At 42.6% G+C, this 22080-nt stretch overlaps 1 protein-coding gene across 1 annotated transcript in view; it reads right to left on the bottom strand.

Annotated features, from left to right (window-relative positions):
* Positions 1–235: 235 nt before the first annotated feature.
* The window catches only part of PRMT2 (protein arginine methyltransferase 2), a 39657-nt gene continuing 17812 nt past the window's right edge, over positions 236–22080 (bottom strand). The window contains 5 exon segments of the mRNA XM_007172623.3: positions 236–819; positions 1365–1536; positions 2908–3044; positions 3859–3988; positions 5252–5427. Coding sequence (XP_007172685.2) covers positions 787–819; positions 1365–1536; positions 2908–3044; positions 3859–3988; positions 5252–5427 — 648 coding nt within the window. The 3' untranslated portion in view covers positions 236–786.

Below are 22080 nucleotides of genomic sequence, written 5' to 3'. Positions count from 1 at the left end.
AACTTCATCCATCTGTATACTCATGACTTATGCGGTTTGATATATATAATTTATATTTCAATAAAAAGTTAACTAAAAATCAAAACCACACAAACCAAAAACTGCAGACATGTACCTACTGGCATGAAAATTTCTTCATAATATTAGATGAGAAAGGTTACAGAGCAATGCACGCAGTATGATCCATGCTTTTGAAAAATAATGTATGTCCACAGAAACAGGATATACACCAACATTCATTTATTAAAAAATATTTATTGAGCATGTACTATGTGCCGACACATAATTTATCTGGAAGACGTCTCTACAAGTGGACTACCCCATGCAGAGCCCCATCGCATGCATCGCACCTCAGGCTCCCACGAGGCTCTGTGTGACCCCACATCCCGCGAGCTGAGTGGGTGAGCCGAGGGCGGGAAGGACACGCACACACGACGCATGAACAGCCACCTTCACAGGAGCACAGGGTTGACGAGAGTGTCCTACGAGCTTAGAACTAGACCTGGCTGAGGGACACTGGGCCATCAACTACCCACAGGTGGACACCTGGAAACACAGCCCAGTTCTAAGGACAGGCAGGGCAGTGACAATGGCGAGCGTGGGTCCCGAGGAGCACGGGCGCGTCTGGGGAGGGCCCGCGGCCCCGAGCCCTCAGGTGAGGGTGTTACCACCCCATCCTGGTGCAAGTCCGCGGCTTCCACAGGACACGCGTTCCCGTCCAGGGCCGACTCCACTGAGTCACGTCTGTCCCTCCAAGACGCTGCATCCCACACAGAGCTGCACCTGTCATCTCCAGATGGGAAAGACTTTCTCTCCAACCTGAGAAAGACAAAGGAAACAAACCAATCAGATGATAAATCATTTCAGTTTGATTAACACACAGTATTTCCTAATAATAATTTAATACTGGACAAGAGTCTGGTATTCAGGTGCAGACTTTCAACAACAAACATTTAAACTTTTTTAATGTAAAATCAGCATAAAGCAAAGCGCAAAACAGGTACTACAAAATAAAGGGAAACCATTTGATTATTTTCTTCCCTCTCCTGCATTAACCCTGAGTCTGAAGAGGAGGATTTTCCGTGGGCTCTGTGAGCCGTGAGCCCTAAGGCCCCGCCTGGCCACATGCTCACTTCAGCCCTCAAACTGCTGCCACGGCCAGAACACGACTCCACCGCACGTCCACATTGCCCACGGCAAGGCACGCAGGGTGAGCGAGGTTGCACCATGGCCCGGCCCTCGGCCCCAGCTGTGGCCACGGGGTCCACCGGGTGGGAATAGGCATCTGCCACCGAGACCACCACAGACCCACCAGCTGCCCGGACTGGCACCACAGCCCGTGACTCCACAACTAAATATCTTACTTTCTGCGACCCGGGGTCTTGTCTAGAAGTGACGGACCAGCTCAGAGTGACAGACATGTGCCGTCTCCACACGGGGTTTCTCTGCAACACCACTGAGCCTGTGACCACGTCTCCCGCGAGGACGGACACCGGCTCGTCCATCATGAACAGCACCTGCTTCCAGTGGGTGGTGCTGCAAGACAGGGGCGTGTTGTCACCCCTCAGGGAGCCCATCGGGACAGCCATGCCCCCACCCTGTGATCAGACGGCTTCATGGGACCCGCGTGGACCCACAACCCGGGGGGCCTCCTTGTTGCTGCACAGATTCCCTGGTGCCAAGGAGGCCGGGCCGCAGGGGCACGTGGCCAGACACAGGTCCCCAGGGGCCGCCTGTCCCCAGCCCCTCGTGGGGTCAACCCAGCCTCCACGAGCTGGCACGGCAGTGCCCACCCAAAGCCACCTTCTCTGAACTGCTGACGCCCACGGTTCTAGTTTCTGCAGTTACAACGAGATACACGCTGCTGAAATCGTGTCCAAAAAAAGTCGTAATTCCTGTGAAGGTTCAACAGAGTGTGAGCAAACAAGTGCAGCATTTGGGGGAGCAGTGACACCCCAGATTCTGTAAGTCCTGTGACTCTCACGCCCAAGCACCTGAAAGGACCCAGGTCACACCCCACAGTGAGGTTCTGCTGCGTCTCCCCCTCGTGTCACATCTTCCCTGACGCTGGGCCGCCCCCTCAGCCACCGTGGGGGGGTCTCCCTCCCTGGCCCACGCCCTGCCCCCCATCCTGTCCCCATGCCACCTGTGTGTGGATGACCCCACGCAGACGCTTAGGTGGGAAACGCCAGGCACACACGGTTTGCGGGGGCCCCGGAGGCCCCTCTTGCGGGCCCTGGAAGGAGGCTCTGGCCAGGCAGCTCGTCCTCCGGCTCAACTTCCACAAAGGACGCTGAGGACCCCCTGGGCCCAAAGACCACAGGGGCGTCTGACTCGGGCGTCTGCGTCCCTCCCTGGGCTTGCTCACTTCTGCCGACCACATGGTGCAGGGGAGCATTGGGGCCATTACTGAAAGGGGCAGTGGAAGTCCCCGAATGAAGGCAGTGCCCCCCCCAGGGGCCGCTGTGTCCAGCACCACGACAGACAAGGTGCGCTTCCCCACGCGCAGGAGCAAGCGTGCAGCCCCGAAACCTTACTGCTCAAAAAATGTGTCTCAGGAAACATCTGCCTTCCCCAGAAGTCGAAGTAAAAGCCCCTGGAACCCTGTGGACTGTTTCTGTGTCAGATGGTGAAGAGCTGCAGCAGCATTTGGGGCCACAGAGAGAAGGTGGAGCCTGACCATCCAGGGTGTTGGGGACCCCCCAACCCCGGCCCCGAGGAAGCCCGATGCCGGGGGGGCAACCCGGACTCACCACCACACACAGCCCGGCCCCAGCGCCAGCCCACCCACCCACATGCCCGCGTCTGGAGAGATTTTGGGCCCACTTCCGATATTACTAGATCTTTAAACTCGTGACTCTGCCAGGCTTTCCGTGCTGCCCACAGGAGAAGGAGGGGCACACTCACGGGTGCAGCGGGCCCGTGCTCAGCACCAGCTGTGGCTCGTCCTCCTCCAGGTTCTGGAACCGGACGCTGAACCAGGCTGTGAACCCGTGGAGGGTGCCTGCCTTCTTGATGTCAAAGTGCAGCTCACCTTTCATCATCTGTGTTCAAGCAAACGAGTAAGAAAAGGGCGCTGGGGACCGGGGGGCAGCTCCCGCCTCCGTGGGGTTCTGTCCCAGATCCCACAGCACTGCCCCAGGCAGCCACACCGTCTATTTCAGTAGTTATACCACAAATCTGTAACTTGCTAGTTTAGCTGAACACATCAAAAACCGTATTTCCAAAAAAAAAAAAAAAAAAAAAAACCGTATTTCCTCCTAGGGAAAGTAAATGTTAAAACCTGCATCCTGAACTCAAAGGCTGCAGATAATCAGAAGAGGTTTTGAGCAATTTGGGTCTCATTTGCCTAATTTTCTGTCCCCAAATTCAAGTGGAATACTTCCTCTTCTCAATTCTTTGTACAAATATAAAGCTCCAGACTGAGTCTCTACAATCCCCAAACTAACTAAAGCCTCAAAAGTTCACTTTGCACGTGGTTTTGCCCATCTAAGTTCCAGAAGGGGGTTCCTCCACCTCAGAGCAGCCCTTAACCCGCACACGCCACCTCGTGGCCACAGAGGGTAAGTAAAAGAATTTTAAGAATTTTATCATCAATGGGAGCTAAAAAAACTTAGAAAAAAATTTTAATTCAAATTCCATGATGAAACATATAATTTATTTGAATCTGAAGATGCTGAGAATATTACACATAAGTCTAAAAGTAACTGAAGATGTTAAAGAGGTTAACTATAAAGAAAATAACCTAAAAATACAAAAAACAAAATCAGAGTAGGAAAAAAAAAGACTGTGGGAAAATCAATAGCAACAAGTTTAACTTGTTTATTTGAATAGGAAGGAAAGGTCACCTCTTCTCACCTCAAGGTCGGCGATCTGCACCGTTCTCATGTCCAGCTGTAATATGGTGCACGGCTCAGAGAGACAGTCTTCTGGTTTCAAAATGTGGTTATACTTGGGCTTCGAAAAAAACTCCTTAATTGCTAAAGATCTGGGGAAAAGTCACAGTAATTGCTCAATATCATTTACCCACATCTCCGGCTATCACGCCTCCCCTGCGTTAGCAGGAATTCTAACTCACCGGGCAAGAGGCGGGGCTGAGGAGGCCCGAGGAGGCCAGCCCTCCGGGGCCCCTCGGTGTCCTTCCTACTCGTGGGGTCTCAGCACAAACCCAGAGAACACGGAATCCACGGGCAATTAAATGTTAACGAATGGCGTGAGAGGAGAACAGACATCTCCTCCAAGGGGCCAGCCGGTGTCCCGGATAACGTGCGGCCTCAGCACCTTATCCCTCCGCCCGCCAGTTCACGGTGCGCCTTTTCCGGACACCACAGACCCTGTTCAGAGTTTCCTCCGTCTTTCCTTGTCGCTTTCATTACTGGGCGTTAATTCGGGCAGCATGAGAAACCACCCCCCCCCCCCGCCTGCTCTTTTCAAACCTTCCCAGCCCTTCCCACACATTAGTCCTACATGAACCACGGAACGACTCTGTTGGAGACCCTTCCTCTCTATCCCCTTTGGGATTTGGGTTGAGAGTACATTGACTAGGGAAGATTCCATACCTTTATGTTGATACTTTTTCTTTTTTTGAGTTTTTTAACAAAAAATAAAAAGGCCCAGAGGCCCCCATCTTGCTGCCAACTCCCCAGCTGGATACCTAGCAGGTGTCCAGGCTCATTGAACAGAAGCTTCTTTCTGCCTCTGACAAAGGGGCCCTTCCCTAATTCCAGGGCTGCTGCTGGGTCTCTCCTGCCCACGTCCCACGGCACCTCAGAGGGGACGCAGCCGACACGTGTCACTATCCTTCTCAGAGGAGGCGATGTGACAACCATGAAGGCCTTGAGAGAAGACCGTTTTATGTTAAAACCTGAAGCTCTACCACAAGCCTGACGTATGTTATACACCAGGAAGTGAACTTTTGTGGAGCACTGCTTTCTTTACCAAATGCCAGCGATGCCTTCACTAACACATTTTCTGACTCTTGTTAAAAGGTTACGGCTCTTAGTGGGAACATTCATTTGTTTTAACGGCCCACGCGTTTATAAACATGACCTTATTTTTCCCATTATATTTGGGGTCTTATAAATGGGACATTTCAATTTCCCATCACATCTGTTGTCGGTTTAAAGACCTGTAAGGCAACGTGCAAACTTCTTAGTCACGTGAGCAAACTGAGCTCAGCGCGGTGGCAGGTCTGAGACCTGCAGCCCGCCCCCCACGCTCCCACAGCCCGGGAGCGCCCGGTGACACTCACTTGAGGGCACTGAGGTCGAACTCGTAGGCGTTGTCCCAGAAGAGCACCTTGCTGCGGTAGTCCCTGTCGGCGCTGCAGGGCACCAGGTGCAGCGCGGCCGTGGTCGGCCAGATGACCCCGTCCTCCTTCAGCCACGCGTCCCGGGCATAGAGGATAGACTCGATCATGAACTCAAACTGCAGGGAGGGAGACGCACAGGAGACACCGTGTCTGTGCAGCCCCCTCGCTGCTCAGACTCGGGTCTTCACGTCTGTCACCTCCAGAGGCACAGAACGGGCTGAGCTGCCCGGCCCAGGGGAGGGCTTCTCTTGCGCCCACACGGCAGTCGTCACCAAGTCCAGTCACAGCCTGGGCTTAAGCCCCATCGAGCCGCATGGAGTTCGGAACTGGGCGTGGCTAACGGTCAGGGAAATCAGCCTCTCGCCCCACCCTCTCACTCGGCAGTCAGCTGTCCCCACGTGCCTAAAGCCCTCAAGTGTTTCGGGGTCTTAACTCTCCAACAGGATCAACCTGGTCTGGGATATCCTCAGGATTCTCACCACCCTTTAAGTTGGCTGAAGTCACTTCTTAAAAACGTGGAACATCGGGGGTGGAGTCAAGATGGCCTACTAGGAGGAGGCGGAATTTGCGTCTCCTCACAACTAGAGCACCTACCAGGCACCGATGGGGGACCATGGACACCTAAGGGGACGGGAGGAACCCTCAACGACCGGTAGGACGTGGGGGGAGTGAGGCGGGAGGAGAAGCGGAGGTGGGACAGGATTGGTGCCCCTAAGGGGTGCCTGGGGGAGGGGAAGGGATCCCACACCCGAAAGGGGAAATTGGGGGACCGTTGGGAGGGCAGAGGATCAAAAGGGAGTGTGGCCAGATCTCCCCTGCCCACTCGGGCCCCCTGAAGCCTGTTGGGCTCCTGGGCCTGATCCTCTGCCCACCCAGGCCCCCTCCTGCCATGCAGAGCCCAAGCCCCGCCCCTACACTCGGAGACCACCTCTGAGACCCGCTCCAATGCGCTGGGCCTAAACCCCACCCACACACCCCCACTCAGGGCCCTACGTCCAGACTCCGGAGCTCCACACTCCAGAGGCCCTCCTTTCCACCTGCTGCCTCTCCCCTTCCGCCCTAAGAAGAGGTCCTGCCCCACGCTCAAACGTCACCCCCCCACCCGCCTAGGTCCCGCCCCACCCTAAACCCCGCCCCTGCCTGTTCCACCCTCACCTGAACTCCGCCCTCATAGCCAAGGTTTTTTTTTTCTTTTCTTTTTCTTTTTTGCTCTTTTAGATTGGGGTTCTGTTTTACCTTGTTGATTCACTGTCGTTGATTCTTTTAGATTTTTGTTTTTCCTAATAAACCTTTTATTTTTCTAATTTTATTTTATTCTTTATACTTCGTTAGTGATCTCTCCTCCTGGCTTGCTGCAACCCCCCCCCCTTTTTTTTCTTTTTTCTGTTGTGGTTTTATTTTTCCTAATATATTTTTTATCTTTCTAATTTTATTTTGTTTTTCATTCTTTGATATTGTACTGCTCCTTTTTTTCTTTATTTCTTCCTTTTTTTTTTTTTTTTTTTAACCGTGCCATGAAGCTTGCAGGATCTTGGTTCCCAGGCTGGAGGTCAGGCCCGAGCTCCTGTGGTGGGAGCTCCGAGTCCAAACTGCTGGACTAACAGAGAACCTCAGACCCCAGGGAATATCAATCGGAGTGAGGCCTCCAGGAGGTCCTCATCTCAGCACCAAGACCCAGCTCTATCCAACTGCCTGCCAACTCCATTGCTGGACATCTCAGGCCAAACAACCAGTAAGACAGGAATACAGCACCACCCATCAAAAAATATATATATAGGGCTTCCCTGGTGGCGCAGTGGTTGAGAGTCTGCCTGCAAATGCAGGGGACACGGGTTCGAGCCCTGGTCTGGGAAGATCCCACGTGCCGCGGAGCGGCTGGGCCCGTGGGCCACAACTACTGAGCCTGCGCGTCTGGAGCCTGTGCTCCGCAACAAGAGAGGCCGCGATAGTGAGAGGCCCGCGCACCGCGATGAAGAGTGGCCCCCGCTTGCCACAACTAGAGAAAGCCCTCGCGCAGAAACGAAGACCCAACACAGCCAAAAATAAATAAATAAATTTATTTTAAAAAAAAATATATATATATATAGCGACAAAAAAATATGTTACAGACAAAGGAGCAAGGTAAAAACTTACAAGACCAAATAAATGAAGATGAAATATGCAACCTACCGGAAAAAGAATTCAGAGTAATGATAGTAAAGATGATCCAAAATCTCGGAAACAGAATGGAGAAAATACAAGAGACATTTAATAAGGATCTAGAAGAACTAAAGAGCAAACAAACAGTGATGAACAACACAATTACTGAAATTAAAAATACTCTAGAAGGAATCAATAACAGAATAACTGAGGTAGAAGAACAGATAAGTGACCTGGAAGATAAAAGGGTGGAAATAACCACCAGGGAGCAGAATAAAGGAAAAAGAATGAAAAGAGTTGAGGACAGTCTCAGAGACCTCTGGGACAACATTAAATGCACCAACATTCGAATTATAGGGGTCCCAGAAGAAGAAGAGAAAAAGAAAGGGTCTGAGAAAATATTTTAAGAGATTATAGTCAAAAACTTCCCTAACATGGGAAAGGAAACAGTCAAGTCCAGGAAGCACAGAGAGTACCATACAGGATAAACCCAAAGAGAAACATGTCAAGACACATACTAATCAAACTATCAAAAATTAAATACAAAGAAAAAAATATTAAAAGCAGCAAGGGAACAGCAACAAAGAACATACAAGGGAATCCCCATAAGGTTAACGGATGATTTTTCAACAGAAACTCTGCAAGCCAGAAGGGAGTGGCAGGACATACTTAAAGTGATGAAAGGGAAAAACCTACAACCAAGATTACTCTACCCAGCAAGGATCTCATTCAGATTCGATGGAGAAATTAAAACGTTTACAGATAAGCAAAAGTTAAGAGAATTCAGCACCACCAAACCAGCTTTACAACAAATGCTAAAGGAACTTCTCCAGACAGGAGACACAAGACAAGGAAAAGACCTACAAAACAATTAAGAAAATGGTAATAGGAACATACATGTCGATAATTACCTTACATGTGAATGGATTAAATGCTCCAACCAAAAGACATAGACTGGCTGAATGGATACAAAAACAAGACCCGTACATATGCTGTCTACAGAGACCCACTTCAGACCTAGGGACACATACAGACTGAAAGTGAGGGGATGGAAAAAGATATTCCATGCAAATGGAAATCAAAAGAAAGCTGGAGTAGCAATTCTCATATCAGACAAAACAGACTTTAAAATAAAGACTATTACAAGAGACAAAGAAGGACACTACATAATGATCAAGGGATCAATCCAAGAAGAAGATATAACAATTGTAAATATATATGCACCCAACACAGGAGCACCTCAATACATAAGGCAAATGCTAACAGCCATAAAAGGGGAAATCGACAGTGACACAATAATAGTAGGGGACGTTAAAACCCCATTTTCACCAATAGACAGATCATCCAAAATGAAAATAAATAAGGAAACACAAGCTTTAAATGACACATTAAACAAGATGGACTTAATTGATATTTATAGGATATTCCATCCAAAAAAAACCCCAGAATACTTTCTTCTCAAGTGCTCATAGAACATTCTCCAGGATAGATCATATCCTGGATCACAAATCAAGCCTTGGTAAATTTAATAAAATTGAAATCGTATCAGGTATCTTTTCCGACCACAACGCTATGAGACTAGATATCAATTACAGGAAAAAATCTGTAAAAAATACGAACACATGGAGGCTAAACAATACACTACTAAATAACCAAGAGATCACTGAAAAGATCAAATAGGAAATCAAAAAATACCTAGAAACAAATGACAATGAAAACACAACGACCCAAAACCTATGGGATGCAGCAAAAGCAGTTCTAAGAGGGAAGTTTATAGCAACACAATCCTACCTCAAGAAACAAGAAAAATCTCAAACAACCTAACCTTACACCTAAAGCAATTAGAGAAAGAAGAACAAAAAAAACCCAAAGTTAGCAGAAGGAAAGAAATCATAAAGATCTGATCAAAAATAAATGAAAAAGAAATGAAGGAAATGATAGCAAAGAACAATAAAACTAAAAGCTGGTTCTTTGAAAAGATAAACAGAATTGATAAACCATTAGCCAGACTCACCAAGAAAAAAAGAGAGAAGACTCAAATCAACAGAAATAGAAATGAAAAAGGAGAAGTAACAACTGACACTGCAGAAATACAAAGGATCATGAGAGATTACTACAAGCAACTATATGCCAATAAAATGGACAACCTGGAAGAAATGGACAAATTCTTAGAAAAGCACAACCTCCCAACACTGAACCAGGAAGAAATAGAAAACATAAACAGACGAAACACAAGCACTGAAATTGAAACTGTGATTAAAAATCTTCCAACAAACAAAAGCCCAGGACCAGATGGCTTCACAGGCAAATTCTATCAAACATTTAGAGAAGAGCTAACACCGATCCTTCTCAAAATCTTCCAAAATATAGCAGAGGGAGGAACACTCCCAAACTCATTCTACGAGGCCACCATCACCCTGATACCAAAACCAGACAAAGATGTCACAAAAAAAGAAAACTACAGCCAATATCTCTGATGAACACAGATGCAAAAATCCTCAACAAAGTACTAGCAAACAGAATCCAACAGCACATTAAAAGGATCATACACCATGATCAAGTGGGGTTTATCCCAGGAATGCAAGGATTCTTCAATATATGCAAATCAATCAATGTGATACACCATATTAGCAAATTGAAGGATAAAAACCATATGATAATCTCAATAGATGCAGAAAAAGCTTTTGACAAAATTCAACACCCAGTTATGATAAAAACTCTCCAGAAAGTGGGCATAGAGGGAACCTACCTCAACATAATAAAGGCCATACACGACAAACCCACAGCAAACATCATTCTCAATGGTAAAAAACTGAAAGAACTGTCCCTATAAGATCAGGGGCAAGACAAGGATGTCCACTCTCACCACTATTATTCAACATAGTTTTGGAAGTCCTAGCCACGGCAATCAGAGAAAAAAGAAAAGGAATACAAATTGGAAAAGAAGAAGTAAAACTGTCACTGTTTGCAGATGACATGATACTATACATAGAGAATCCTAAAGATGCTACCAGAAAACTACTAGAGCTAATCAATGAATTTGGTAGAGTAGCAGGATACAAAATTAATGCACAGAAATCTCCTGCATTCCTATACACTAATGATGAAAAATCTGAAAGAGACATTAAAGAAACACTCCCATTTACTATTGCAACATAAAAAATAAAATACCTAGGAATAAACCTACCTACGGAGACAAAAGACCTGTATGCAGAAAACTATAAGACACTGATGAAAGAAATTAAAGATGATACAAACAGATGGAGAGATATACCATGTTCTTGGATTGGAAGAATCAACATTGTGAAAATGACTATACCACCCAAAGCAATCTACAGATTCAATGCAATCCCTATCAAACTACCAATGGCATTTTTCACAGAACTAGAACAAAAAATTGCACAATTGGTATGGAAACACAAAAGACCCCAAATAGCCAAAACAATCTTGAGAAAGAAAAACAGAGCTGGAGGAATCAGGCTCCTGGACTTCAGACTATACTACAAAGCTACAGTAATCAAGACAGTATGGTACTGGCATGAAAAGAGAAATATAGATCAATGGAAGAGGATATAGAAAGCCCAGAGATAATCCCACACACATATGGTCACCTTATCTTTGATAAAGGAGGCAAGAGTATACAATGGAGAAAAGACGGCCTCTTCAAAAGTGGTGCTGGGAAAACTGGACAGCTACATGTAAAAAGATGAAATTAGAACGCTTCCTAACACCATACCCAAAAATAAACTCAAAATGGATTAAAGACCTAAATGAAAGCCTAGACAGTATAAAACTCTTAGAGGAAAACATAGGCAGAACACTCTATGACATAAATCAGAGCAAGATCCTTTTTGACCCACCTCCTAGAGAAATGGAAATAAAAACAAAAATAAACAAATGGGACCTAATGAAACTTAAAAGCTTTTGCACAGCAAAGGAAACCATAAACAAGATGAAAAAACAACCCTCAGAATGGGAGAAAATATTTGGAAATGAAGCAACTGACAAAGGATTAATCTCCAAAATATACAAGCAGCTCATGCAGCTCAATATCAAAACAACAAACAACCCAATCCAAAAATGGGCAGAAGACCTAAATTGACATTTCTCTAAAGATATACAGACTGCCAACAAACACATGAAAAGATGCTCAACATCACTAATCATTAGAGAAATGCAAATCAAAACTACAATGAGGTATCACCTCACACCGGTCAGAATGGCCATCAAAAAATCTACAAACAATAAATGCTGGAGAGGGTGTGGAGAAAAGGGAACCCGCTTGCACTGTTGGTGGGAATGTAAATTGATACAACCACTATAGAGAACAGTATGGAGGTTCCTTAGAAAACTAAAAATAGAACTACCATATGGCCCAACAATCCCACTACTGGGCATATACCCTGAGAAAACCATAATTCAAAGAGTCATGTACCACAATGTTCATTGCAGCACTATTTACTATAGCCAGGGCATGGAAGCAACCTAAGTGTCCTTCGACAGATGAATGGAGAAAGAAGATGTGGCACATGTATACAATGGAATATTACTCAGCCATAAAAGGAAACGAAACTGAGTTATTTGTAGTGAGGTGCATGGGCCTAGAGTCTGTCATACAGAGTGAAGTCAGTCAGAAAGAGAAAAACAAATACCGTATGCTAACACAAATATATGGAATCTAAGAAAAAAAAAAAGGTTCTAATGAACCTAGGGGCAGGACAGGAATAAAGACACAGACGTAGAGTATGGACTTGAGGACACGGGGAGGGGGAAGGGTAAGCTGGGATGAAGTGAGAGAGTGGCATGGACAGATATTCATTACCAAACGTAAAATAGATAGCTAGTGGGAAGCAGCTGCATAGCACAGGGAGATCAGCTCGGTGCTTTGTGACCACCTAGAGGGGTGGGATAGGGAGGGTGGGAGGGAGACGCAAGAGGGAGGGGATATGGGGATATATGTATATGTATAGCTGATTCACTTTGTTACACAGCAGCATCCAACACACCATTGTAAAGCAATTATAGTCCAATAAAGTTGTTAAAAAAAAAAAGTAACTGTTCCTAGATTATACTTGACTATGTCAATTTCCTGGCCTAATTTTGAATAAAATGTTGATGTTTATTTAACAAAGGAAAAAAAAAACGTGGAACCTCAAAGCAGGAGTGCCACAGAGGTCATGTGGCACCGAAGTCAAGAGCAGCCCAGCACACCTAGGTGCCCCTCGGGAGTGCTGAATTTTGAGAATTCTTTGTATATTCAGGATACACACTGGGTATGTGATTTGCAAATATTTTCACCTAATCTTAGCATGTCTTTTCATTCTCTTAACACTGTCGTTTACAGAACAGACATTTTTACTTTTGATGAAGTCCAATTTATCAACTTTTTCTTTAATAGATTATGCTTTTAGAGTCACACCTAAAAACCCTTTGACTAACCCATGAACACTTTCTCCTGTGATTTCTTCCGAGAGTTTTATAGTTTTATGTTCTAAGCAATTAGATCTGTAATCAATTTTGAGTTCATTGTTTCGTATGAGGTATGAGGCTTAAAGTTGAAGTTCTTTTTTTTTTGCACATGGATGGCCAATTGTTCCAATATAATTAGGTGAAAAGACTATCTTTTCTTCATTAAATTGACTTTGCCCCTCTGTTAAGAATCAGTTGACCGTATTTGTAGGAATATACTGTCTATTCTGTTCCATTGACTTACGTGTCTATCGTTTCACCAGTTTCACAGTCTTGACTACCAGAGCTTTATACTAAGTTTTAAAGTCAAGTACTATAATTCTTCCAATTTTGTTCTTTTAAAAATTGTATCAGCTATTCTAGTTTGTTTACATTCCACATAAATTTTACAATGAACTTATCTACAAAAACTCCTGCTTAGATTTTTACTGGAATTGTATTAAATCTACAGATTAATCTGGGGAGAAGAGACATCCTTACAAGGCTGTCTTCCAGCCCATGAACAATGCGTATCTATCAGCATCACGTAGTTTTCAGCATACAGATCTTGTACATGTTTTGTCAGATTTCATCATTTTGGAGCTATTGTAAATAGTATTGTACAGTGCTAGTATTTATATAAAAATATGACTGGTTTTTGTATGTTGACTTTGTACTCTGTGATCTTCTTAAACTTGCCTACTAGTCTAGGAAAGTTTTTGGAGATTCCTTGGGATTTTCTACAAAGACAATCATGCTGTCTGAGAAAGGGATGGTTTATTTCTTTGTCTTCGTTCTGTGTGCCTTTCACTTCTTCTCTCCCTTTTGCACCTGGTTAGGTTTCCCAGTACAATATGGAGTAGAAGTGGTGGAGCGGCCCTCCCTGCATCACTCCTGCTCTTAGGGGGAAGTTGCCATTCTGTCCTAACAAGTGAAAAGCTGAACAAACTGAAACATCAAGAACTCTTCTTAGATCCGTAAGAGAAATGAGGTCACAGAGCAAACTGCTGCCCCCAAATAGGAGAAATTGAGAGACTAATACAGACGGTCCCCTACTTATGATGGTTCAACTTTACAACGGTGCAATAGGAATTCAGTAAAGACTATGCCTCGAATTTTGAATTTTGATCTTTTCCCGGCTAGTGATACACAGTGCAACACACGAGCCACACAAGCCACAGCCCTGTCAGCCATGAGATCGCTAGGGTGAACAACACTTTCAGTACAGTACTGAGTCAATTACATGAGATAGTCAACACTTTATTATCAAATGGGCTTTGGTTATGATTTTGCCCAACTGTAGGCTCATGTGAGTGCTCTGAGCACATTTAAGGCAGGCAAGGCTCAGCTGTGATGTTCGGGAACTTAGATGTGTTATGTGCATTTTGAAGTTTTTTTGTTTTTTTTTAAATAAATTTATTTATTTATTTTTGACTGTGTTGGGTCTTCGTTGCTGCGCACGGGCTTTCTCTAGTTGCAGCGAGCGGGGGCTACTCTTTGTTGCGGTGCACGGGCTTCTCGTTGCGGTGGCTTCTCTTGTTGCAGAGCACGGGCTCTAGGTGTGTGGGCTTCAGTAGTTGTGGCACGTGGGCTCAGTAGTTGTGGCTCGTGGGCTCTACAGCACAGGCTCAGTAGTTGTGACTCACAGGCTTAGCTGCTCCGCGGCATGTGGGATCTTCCCGGACCAGGGCTCAAACCCGTATCCCCTGCATTGGCAGGCGGATTCTTAACCACTGTGCCACCAGGGAAGTCCCTGCATTTTGGACTTTGATATTTTCAACTTATGATGGGTGTGCTGGGACGTAGCCCCATCATAAGTCGAGGAGGATCGTACAGAGAATCACAATTTGCCAGGGGAGGAAACATGAACTGTGGTTGACAAGTTGCTGGGGCCCACTGTGGACAAGCCTGAGAGTCAAAGCTCCAGACAGGCTCAGTCACAGAGGTCCCCACAGTAAACATCAGAGAAAAGTCCCCTCGTGCTTCTGACAAGTTCGAAAGGAAGCATTTGAAATACACCAGAGTATTCTGTTCTTCTTAACAGGATCTGCACTCAGGAGAAACTAGTTAACAGAACCTAACCAGCTGGAGAACGAGAAATATCCAACTTGAGCCCCCTCCAGCCATCGTGTCCCACCTAAAAGAAGAAAAGAAACTGAGAAGCACCTGTGAAGTTCACAGTGCAGAGGCCCAGGCTCACTATACACTGAGACCCCAGAAGGACCACAGAACACTCCCTGACCCGCATCTCACCACCACATCACTACAGGCCTGTTTGCACTGAACCTTTATCCAGTCATCATGCCTGGCTATCAGGAGAAAACCACAAGACATACTAACAGTATAAGACACACAGCGAGGCTTAGAACCAGACTCAGACACAGCAGGGATGCTGTAATTATCAGGCTGGGAATTTAACAACTATGATTCATATGCTCAGGCCTCTAATGGATAAAGCAGACAGAGTGCAGGAACAGATGGGCAATGTAAGCAGAGAAAGGAAAATTCTTGAAAAGAACCAAAAACAAATGCTCAAGATGAAAAACAATGTAACAGAAATGAAGGATGTCTTCAATGGCTCATTAGTAAGGACACAGCTGAGTAACAAGCTTCCAAGCTTGAGGAAATGACAACAGAAACCTGCAAAGCTGAAAAGCACAGAAGACAGGCTAAAAAATACAACAACATATTCAAGGGCTGTAGGACAACAACAAAAGGTATAGTAGACACAAAACGGAAGTACCAGGAGAAGAATGAGAGGTGGGATCAGAAGAAGTAGTTGAAAAACTAATGACTGAGAATTTCCCCAAATTAATGTCAAACACCAACCCACAGATCCAGGAGTGCAGAGCACACCAAGCAAGATAAATGTGGGGGGAAAAAAAAAAGTAAAACTAGGCATGTCATTTTCAAACTACAGACACTCAAAAGATAAAGAAAAAATCCTGAAAGAAGCTGGGGGGAAAAAACACCTACCTACTGGGGAACAAAGATAAAATTTCATCTGAATTCTCAGAAACCATGCAAGCAAGAAGAGAGTGGAGTGAAATATTTAAAGTATTGAGAGAAAAAAGCCCACCAACCTAGAATTCTGCACCCTGTGAAATTATCCTTCAAAAGTGAAGGACAAATAAAGACCTTCTCAGACAAACAAAATAGAGGGAACTTGTTGCCAGTAGACCTGCTTTGCAAGAAATGTTAAAAGAAGTTCTTTAGAAAGAAGGAAAATGATATACAGGCAGATCTCATTTTACTGTGCTTCACAGATACCGTACTTCTTACAAATTGAAGGCTTGTGGCAACCCTGCATCGAGCAACCCTATCGGTGCCATTTTCCAACAGCCTTTGCTCACTTTGTGTCTGTGTGCCACATTTTGGTAATTCTCGCAACATTTCAAACTTTTTCATTATTATTGTGTTTGTTACAGTAATCTGTGATCAACATCTTTGATGTTACTATTGCAAAAAGATTAGAACTCACTGAAGGCTCAGATGATGGTTAGCATTTTTTAGCCATAAAGTATATTTTAATTAAGGTATGTACATTGCTATTTTCGACATAATGCTACCACTCACCTAACAGACTACAGCATAGTGTAAACATAACTTTTATATGCACTGGGAAACCAAAAAATTCGTGCAACTTGCTTTATTTCGGTGGTCTGGAACTGAACCTGCACTATCTCTGAGGTCTGCCTGTAGATCAGAAACATGGATCTGCATAAAGAAAGAAAATCACTGAAACAGAAATAAATGAAGATAAAACTAAAACTTTTATTTTTCCTATTCTTAATCAATCTAACAATTTGTCCAAAATAATAGCAACACAGTATTTAACCATGTATGCTTATGTACGTATGTATATCTATGCTTATGTATAATAAAATGAATGAAAATGATGATACAAGGGACAGGAGGGAGAAATCAGGATTACTCTGCTATCATAAAGTGCTCACACTAACCATGAAGCCTAAGAGTGTGAGATGAAAACAGACACGGAACAGCTGTAAATACATATTGAAAACTGTAGGGAAACCAATTAAAAAAGCAAAAAAGAGCAAGTATAACTGCTATGCTAAGAAAGGAGAGAAAATGGAGTCATATAACACGCTCAATTAAAACCTCAAAAGACAGAGCACCTAAATATTATGGAAAATATTAAGAGATCTGAAGAGAGAACTAGACAGCAATCCAATAATTGTAGGGGACTTCAATAGCCAATTTTCAACAATGAATAAATCATCCAGGCAGAAAATCATAAGGTGACACTTGACTTAAACTACACATTAGACCAGATGGATTAACAGACCTATACAATATACCAGGCAACAGCAGCAGAGTATATACATTTTCTCAAGAACTCAACGAACATTCTCCAGGATAGGTCATATGTTAAACCACAAAACAAGTCTTAATAAATTTAAGAAGACTGAAATCATATCAAACATCTTTTCTCATAGCAATGGTATGAAACTAGAAATAAATTACAAGAAGAAAACTGGAAAATTCACAAATATGTGGAGATTAAACAACATGCTCCCAAACAACCAATGGGTCAAAGAAGAATTCAAAAGAGAAATCAAAAAATATCTTGATACACACAAAAATGGAAATACAACACACCAAAACTTATGGGATGCAGCAAAATCAGTTCTAAGAGGGAAGTTTACAGTAATAATGCCTACATTAAGAAAAAGCAAAGATCTCAAATAAGCAAATCTAACTTTGCACCTCAAGGAACTAGAAAAAGAAGAACAGATTAGCCTAAAGTTAGTAGAAGGAAGGAAATAAATGAGATAGAGACTAACAAGACAACAGAAAAGATCAACGAGTTTCCTTTTTTAAAAGATAAACAAAATAGACAAATCTTTAGCTAGACTTACCAAGAAGAGGACTGAAATATATAAAATTGTAAATGAAAGAGGAGCTATTATAACTGATATCACACAAAGGATCATAAGAGACACTATGAATAATTATATGCCAACAAATTGGATAACCTAGAAGAAACTGATAAATTCCTAGAAACATACAGCCTACCAAGAATAAATCATGAAGATACAAGAAATCTGAACAGACCAATTACTAGCAGGAGATTGAATCAGTAATCAAAAACCTCCCAACAAACAAAAGTCCAGGACCAAACTGCTTCACTGACAAATTCCACCAAAAATTTAAAGAATTTATACCAAACCTCAAATTCTTCCAAAACAGAAGAGGAGGGAACTCTTCCAAACTCATTTCTCATTCTACAAGAGGCCAGCATTACCCTGACACCTAAGCCAGACAAGAACACTACAAGAAAAGAAAATCACAGGCCAATATCCCTAATGAACATAGTTGGAAAATCCTCAATACAATATTAGCAAACCAATTCAACAATACATTAAGGGGGAAAGGTCGGGGAGGGGGTATGAATTGGGAGGTTGGGATTGGCATATGCACACTACTAAATGTAAAACAGACAATCAACAAGGACCTACTGTACAGCACAGGGAACTCTACTCAATACTCTGTAATAACCTACATGGGAAAGAATCTGAAAAAGAATAGATATATGAATATGTATAACTAAGTCACTTTGCTGTACACCTGAAACTAACACAACATTGTGAATCAACTATACTCTAATATAAAATTAAAATTTTTTTTAAAATACATTAAAAGGATCACACACCATAATCAAGTGGGATTTACTCCTGGGATGCAGGGATGGTTCAACTTAGCAAATCCATAAATGTAATATGCCACATTAACAAAATGAAGGATAAAAATCATATGATCATCTCAATATATGCAGAAAAAGCATTTGATAAAATTCAACTACCTTCCATTATAAAACCTCTCAAAAAACTGTGTATAGGTGGGACATACCACAACATAATAAAGGCCATATATGACAAGCCCACATCTAACATCATACTCAATGGTGAAAAGCTAAAAGCTTTTCCTCTAAGATCAGGAACAAGACAAGGATGCCCCTCTTACCACTTTTATTCAACACAGTCCTAAAAGTCCCAGCACAGTTATTTGGAAAGAAAAAGAAAGAAAAGGCATCCAAATTGGACAGGAAGAAGTAAAAATGTCTCCATTTGAAGATGACATGACACTATATACAGAAAACCCTAAAGACTCCACCAAAAAACTGTTAGAACTAATAAACAAAATTAGTAAACTTGCAGGATACAAAATCAACAAAAATCAGTTGCATTTCTATACACCAACAATGAACTATCAGAAAGAGAAATTAAGAAAACAATCCCATTTATAATTATATCAAGAAAAAAAAAACCTAGGAATAAATTTAACCAAGGAGGTGAAAGATCTGTACATTGAAAACTAAAATATACTAATGAAAGAAACTGAAGAAGACATAAACAAATGGAAAGATATCCCGTGTTCATGGATAGGAAGAATCAGTATTGTTTAAATGTCCATACTACCCAAAGAAAGCTACAGATACAATGCAATCACTATCAAAATTTCAATGGCATTTTTCACAGAAATAGAAAAAACAATCCTAAAATTTGTCTGGAACCACAAAAGACCCCCAAATAACCACAGCAATCTTGATAAAGAAGAACAAAGTTACAGGCATCACACTTCCTGATTTCAAACTAGAGTAATCAAAACTGTATGGAATTGGCATAAAAACAGACACACAGATCAATGGAACAGAATGGAGAGCCCAGAAATTAACCCATACATATGAGGTCAACTAATTTTCAACAAATAAGCCAAGAATACACAATGGGGAAATGATAATCTCTTCAAAACAGTGCTGGGAAAACTCGACAGCCACTTGCATAAGAATGAAAGCTCCTTGAGACACTGGTCTTGCCAATAATTTTATGGATTAGACACCAAAAGCAAAGGCAACAAAAGCAAAAATAAGAAGGACTACACTGAACTAAAAAGCTTCCACATAGCAAAGGAAACCATCAACAAAATGAAAAGATATACTATAGAATTGGATAAAATGTCTGTAAACCACCTATCTAATAAGGGATTAATAACCAAAATATACAAAGAACTCATACAACTCAATAGCAAAAATAATAACAAAAACAACCCAACTTAAACTGGGCAAAGACCCTGAATAGATATTTTTCCAAAGAAGACATATAAATGGCCAGTAAGTACATGAAAAAGTGCTCAATATCACTAGTCATCAGGGAAATGCAAATCAAAACCACAATGAGATATCACCTCACACCTGTTGGGATATGTATTATCAAAAAGATAAGCAGTAACAAAAGCTGGCGAGGATGTGGAGAAAAGGAAAACTTCGTACACAGTTAGTGGGAATGTAAACTGGTACAGCCACTGTGGAGCTCCTCAAAAAATTAAAGATAGAACTACCATATGATCCAGCAATTCCACATCTGGGTTTATATCCAAAGGAAATGAAACCATTGTCTCAAAGAGATACCTATACTCCCATGTTCACTGCAGCATTATCACAATAACCAAGATATGGAAAGAACCTATCCATTGACAGAGGAATAGATAAGGAAAATGTGATTATATATATTCACACACACAATGGAGTATTATTCAGCCATGAAAAAGAAAGAAATCTTGCCATTTGCAACAACATGGATGGACCTGGAAGGCATTCTGCTAAGTCAAAGAAGCTGGACAAATACTGCATGGTATCACTCATATGTGGAATCTAAAAGAAAGCTGAACTCAGAGAAACAGTAGGAAAGTGGTTGCCAGGGGCTGTGGGGGTGAAGGAAATAGGGAGAGGCTGGTAATCGGGCACAAGCTTTCAGTAACGAGGTGAACAAGGTCTGAGGATCTGCTGTATACCATAGTGACCACAGTTGATAACACTGTGCTGTATAACTGAAATTTGCTAAGAGAGTAGAACTTAAGTATTCTCACTTTAAAAATAAAGGTAAATATGTGAGGTGACAGATGTATTAATTAGCTCAATGGGGGCAATTCATTGACAATGTATACAGATATCAAATCATCATTCTGTACACTTAAATACCTTACAATTTTGTCAGTTATACCTCAATAAAATGAAAATAGATAAAAGAAGTGAGCTTCAGGAGAGAGGAATTTAAAAACTGAGAATTTTTAAAACTTGGAAATGGGCTATTACGTGAATATCCCATCAATTTATGAAAACATATATATTTTTTTAATTGGGGTATAGTTGCTTCACCATGTTGTGATGGTTTCTGCGAAGTGAATCAGCCATATGTACACACATATCCCCTCCTTCTGGGATTTCTTTCCCATTTAGCTCACCACAGAGCACCAAGCAGAGTTCCCTGTGCTATACAGCGGGTTCTCATTAGTTATCTATTTTATACATAGTAGTATATATATGTCAGTCCCAATCTCCCAATTCATCCCACCCCCCCCTTCCCCCCTTGGTCTCCATATGTTTGTTCTCTATGTCTGTGTCTCTATTTCTGCTTTGCAAATAAGTTCATCTGTACCAGTTTTCTAGATTCCACATATATGCATTAATATACGATGTTTGTTTTTCTCTTTCTGACTTACTTCACTCTGTATGACAGTCTCTAGGTCCAACCACGTCTCTACAAATGACCCAATTTGGTTCCTTTCTATGGCTGAGTAATATTCCATTCTATATACGTACCACATCTTCTTTATCCATTCATCTGTCGATGGACATGTAGGTCACTTCCATGTCCTGGCTATTATAAATAGTGCTGCAGTGAACAGAGAACCCTCTTGCACTGTTAGTGGGAAGGTAAATTGATACAGCCACTATGGAGAACAGTATGGAGGTTCCTTAAAAAACTAAACATAGAGCTACCATACAACCCAGCCATCCCACTACTGGACATATACCCTGTGAAAATATGTATCTTAAGTTTACTTTTATCAAAGCATGTTCATGTCAGGCTCTAAACCAACATATGTGTGAGCACTGAATTAATTCACCCTTAATTCATGCTGATTAAACTCCCTACCTTTAGCTGCTTAAAACACACACACACACACACACACAAACACACACAAAAACAAACAGAAACAAAAAAGCAGAAAAAGAGAAGAAGAAAACAACAAAGAACAAGGGCAACAAATAGAAAATGGTAATAAATACTGTAGATATCAATCCAACTATATCAATAATCACTTTGAATGCCACTTTGAATAATCACTTTTAATTGGTCTAAATACACCAATTAAAA

Source organism: Balaenoptera acutorostrata, chromosome 4 (genome assembly GCF_949987535.1).
Source record: "Balaenoptera acutorostrata chromosome 4, mBalAcu1.1, whole genome shotgun sequence".
In the NCBI taxonomy this organism is placed as follows: Eukaryota; Metazoa; Chordata; class Mammalia; order Artiodactyla; family Balaenopteridae; genus Balaenoptera; species Balaenoptera acutorostrata.
Note: the sequence above shows the minus strand (reverse complement) of the source record. Positions and strands in the feature narration are given on the sequence as shown.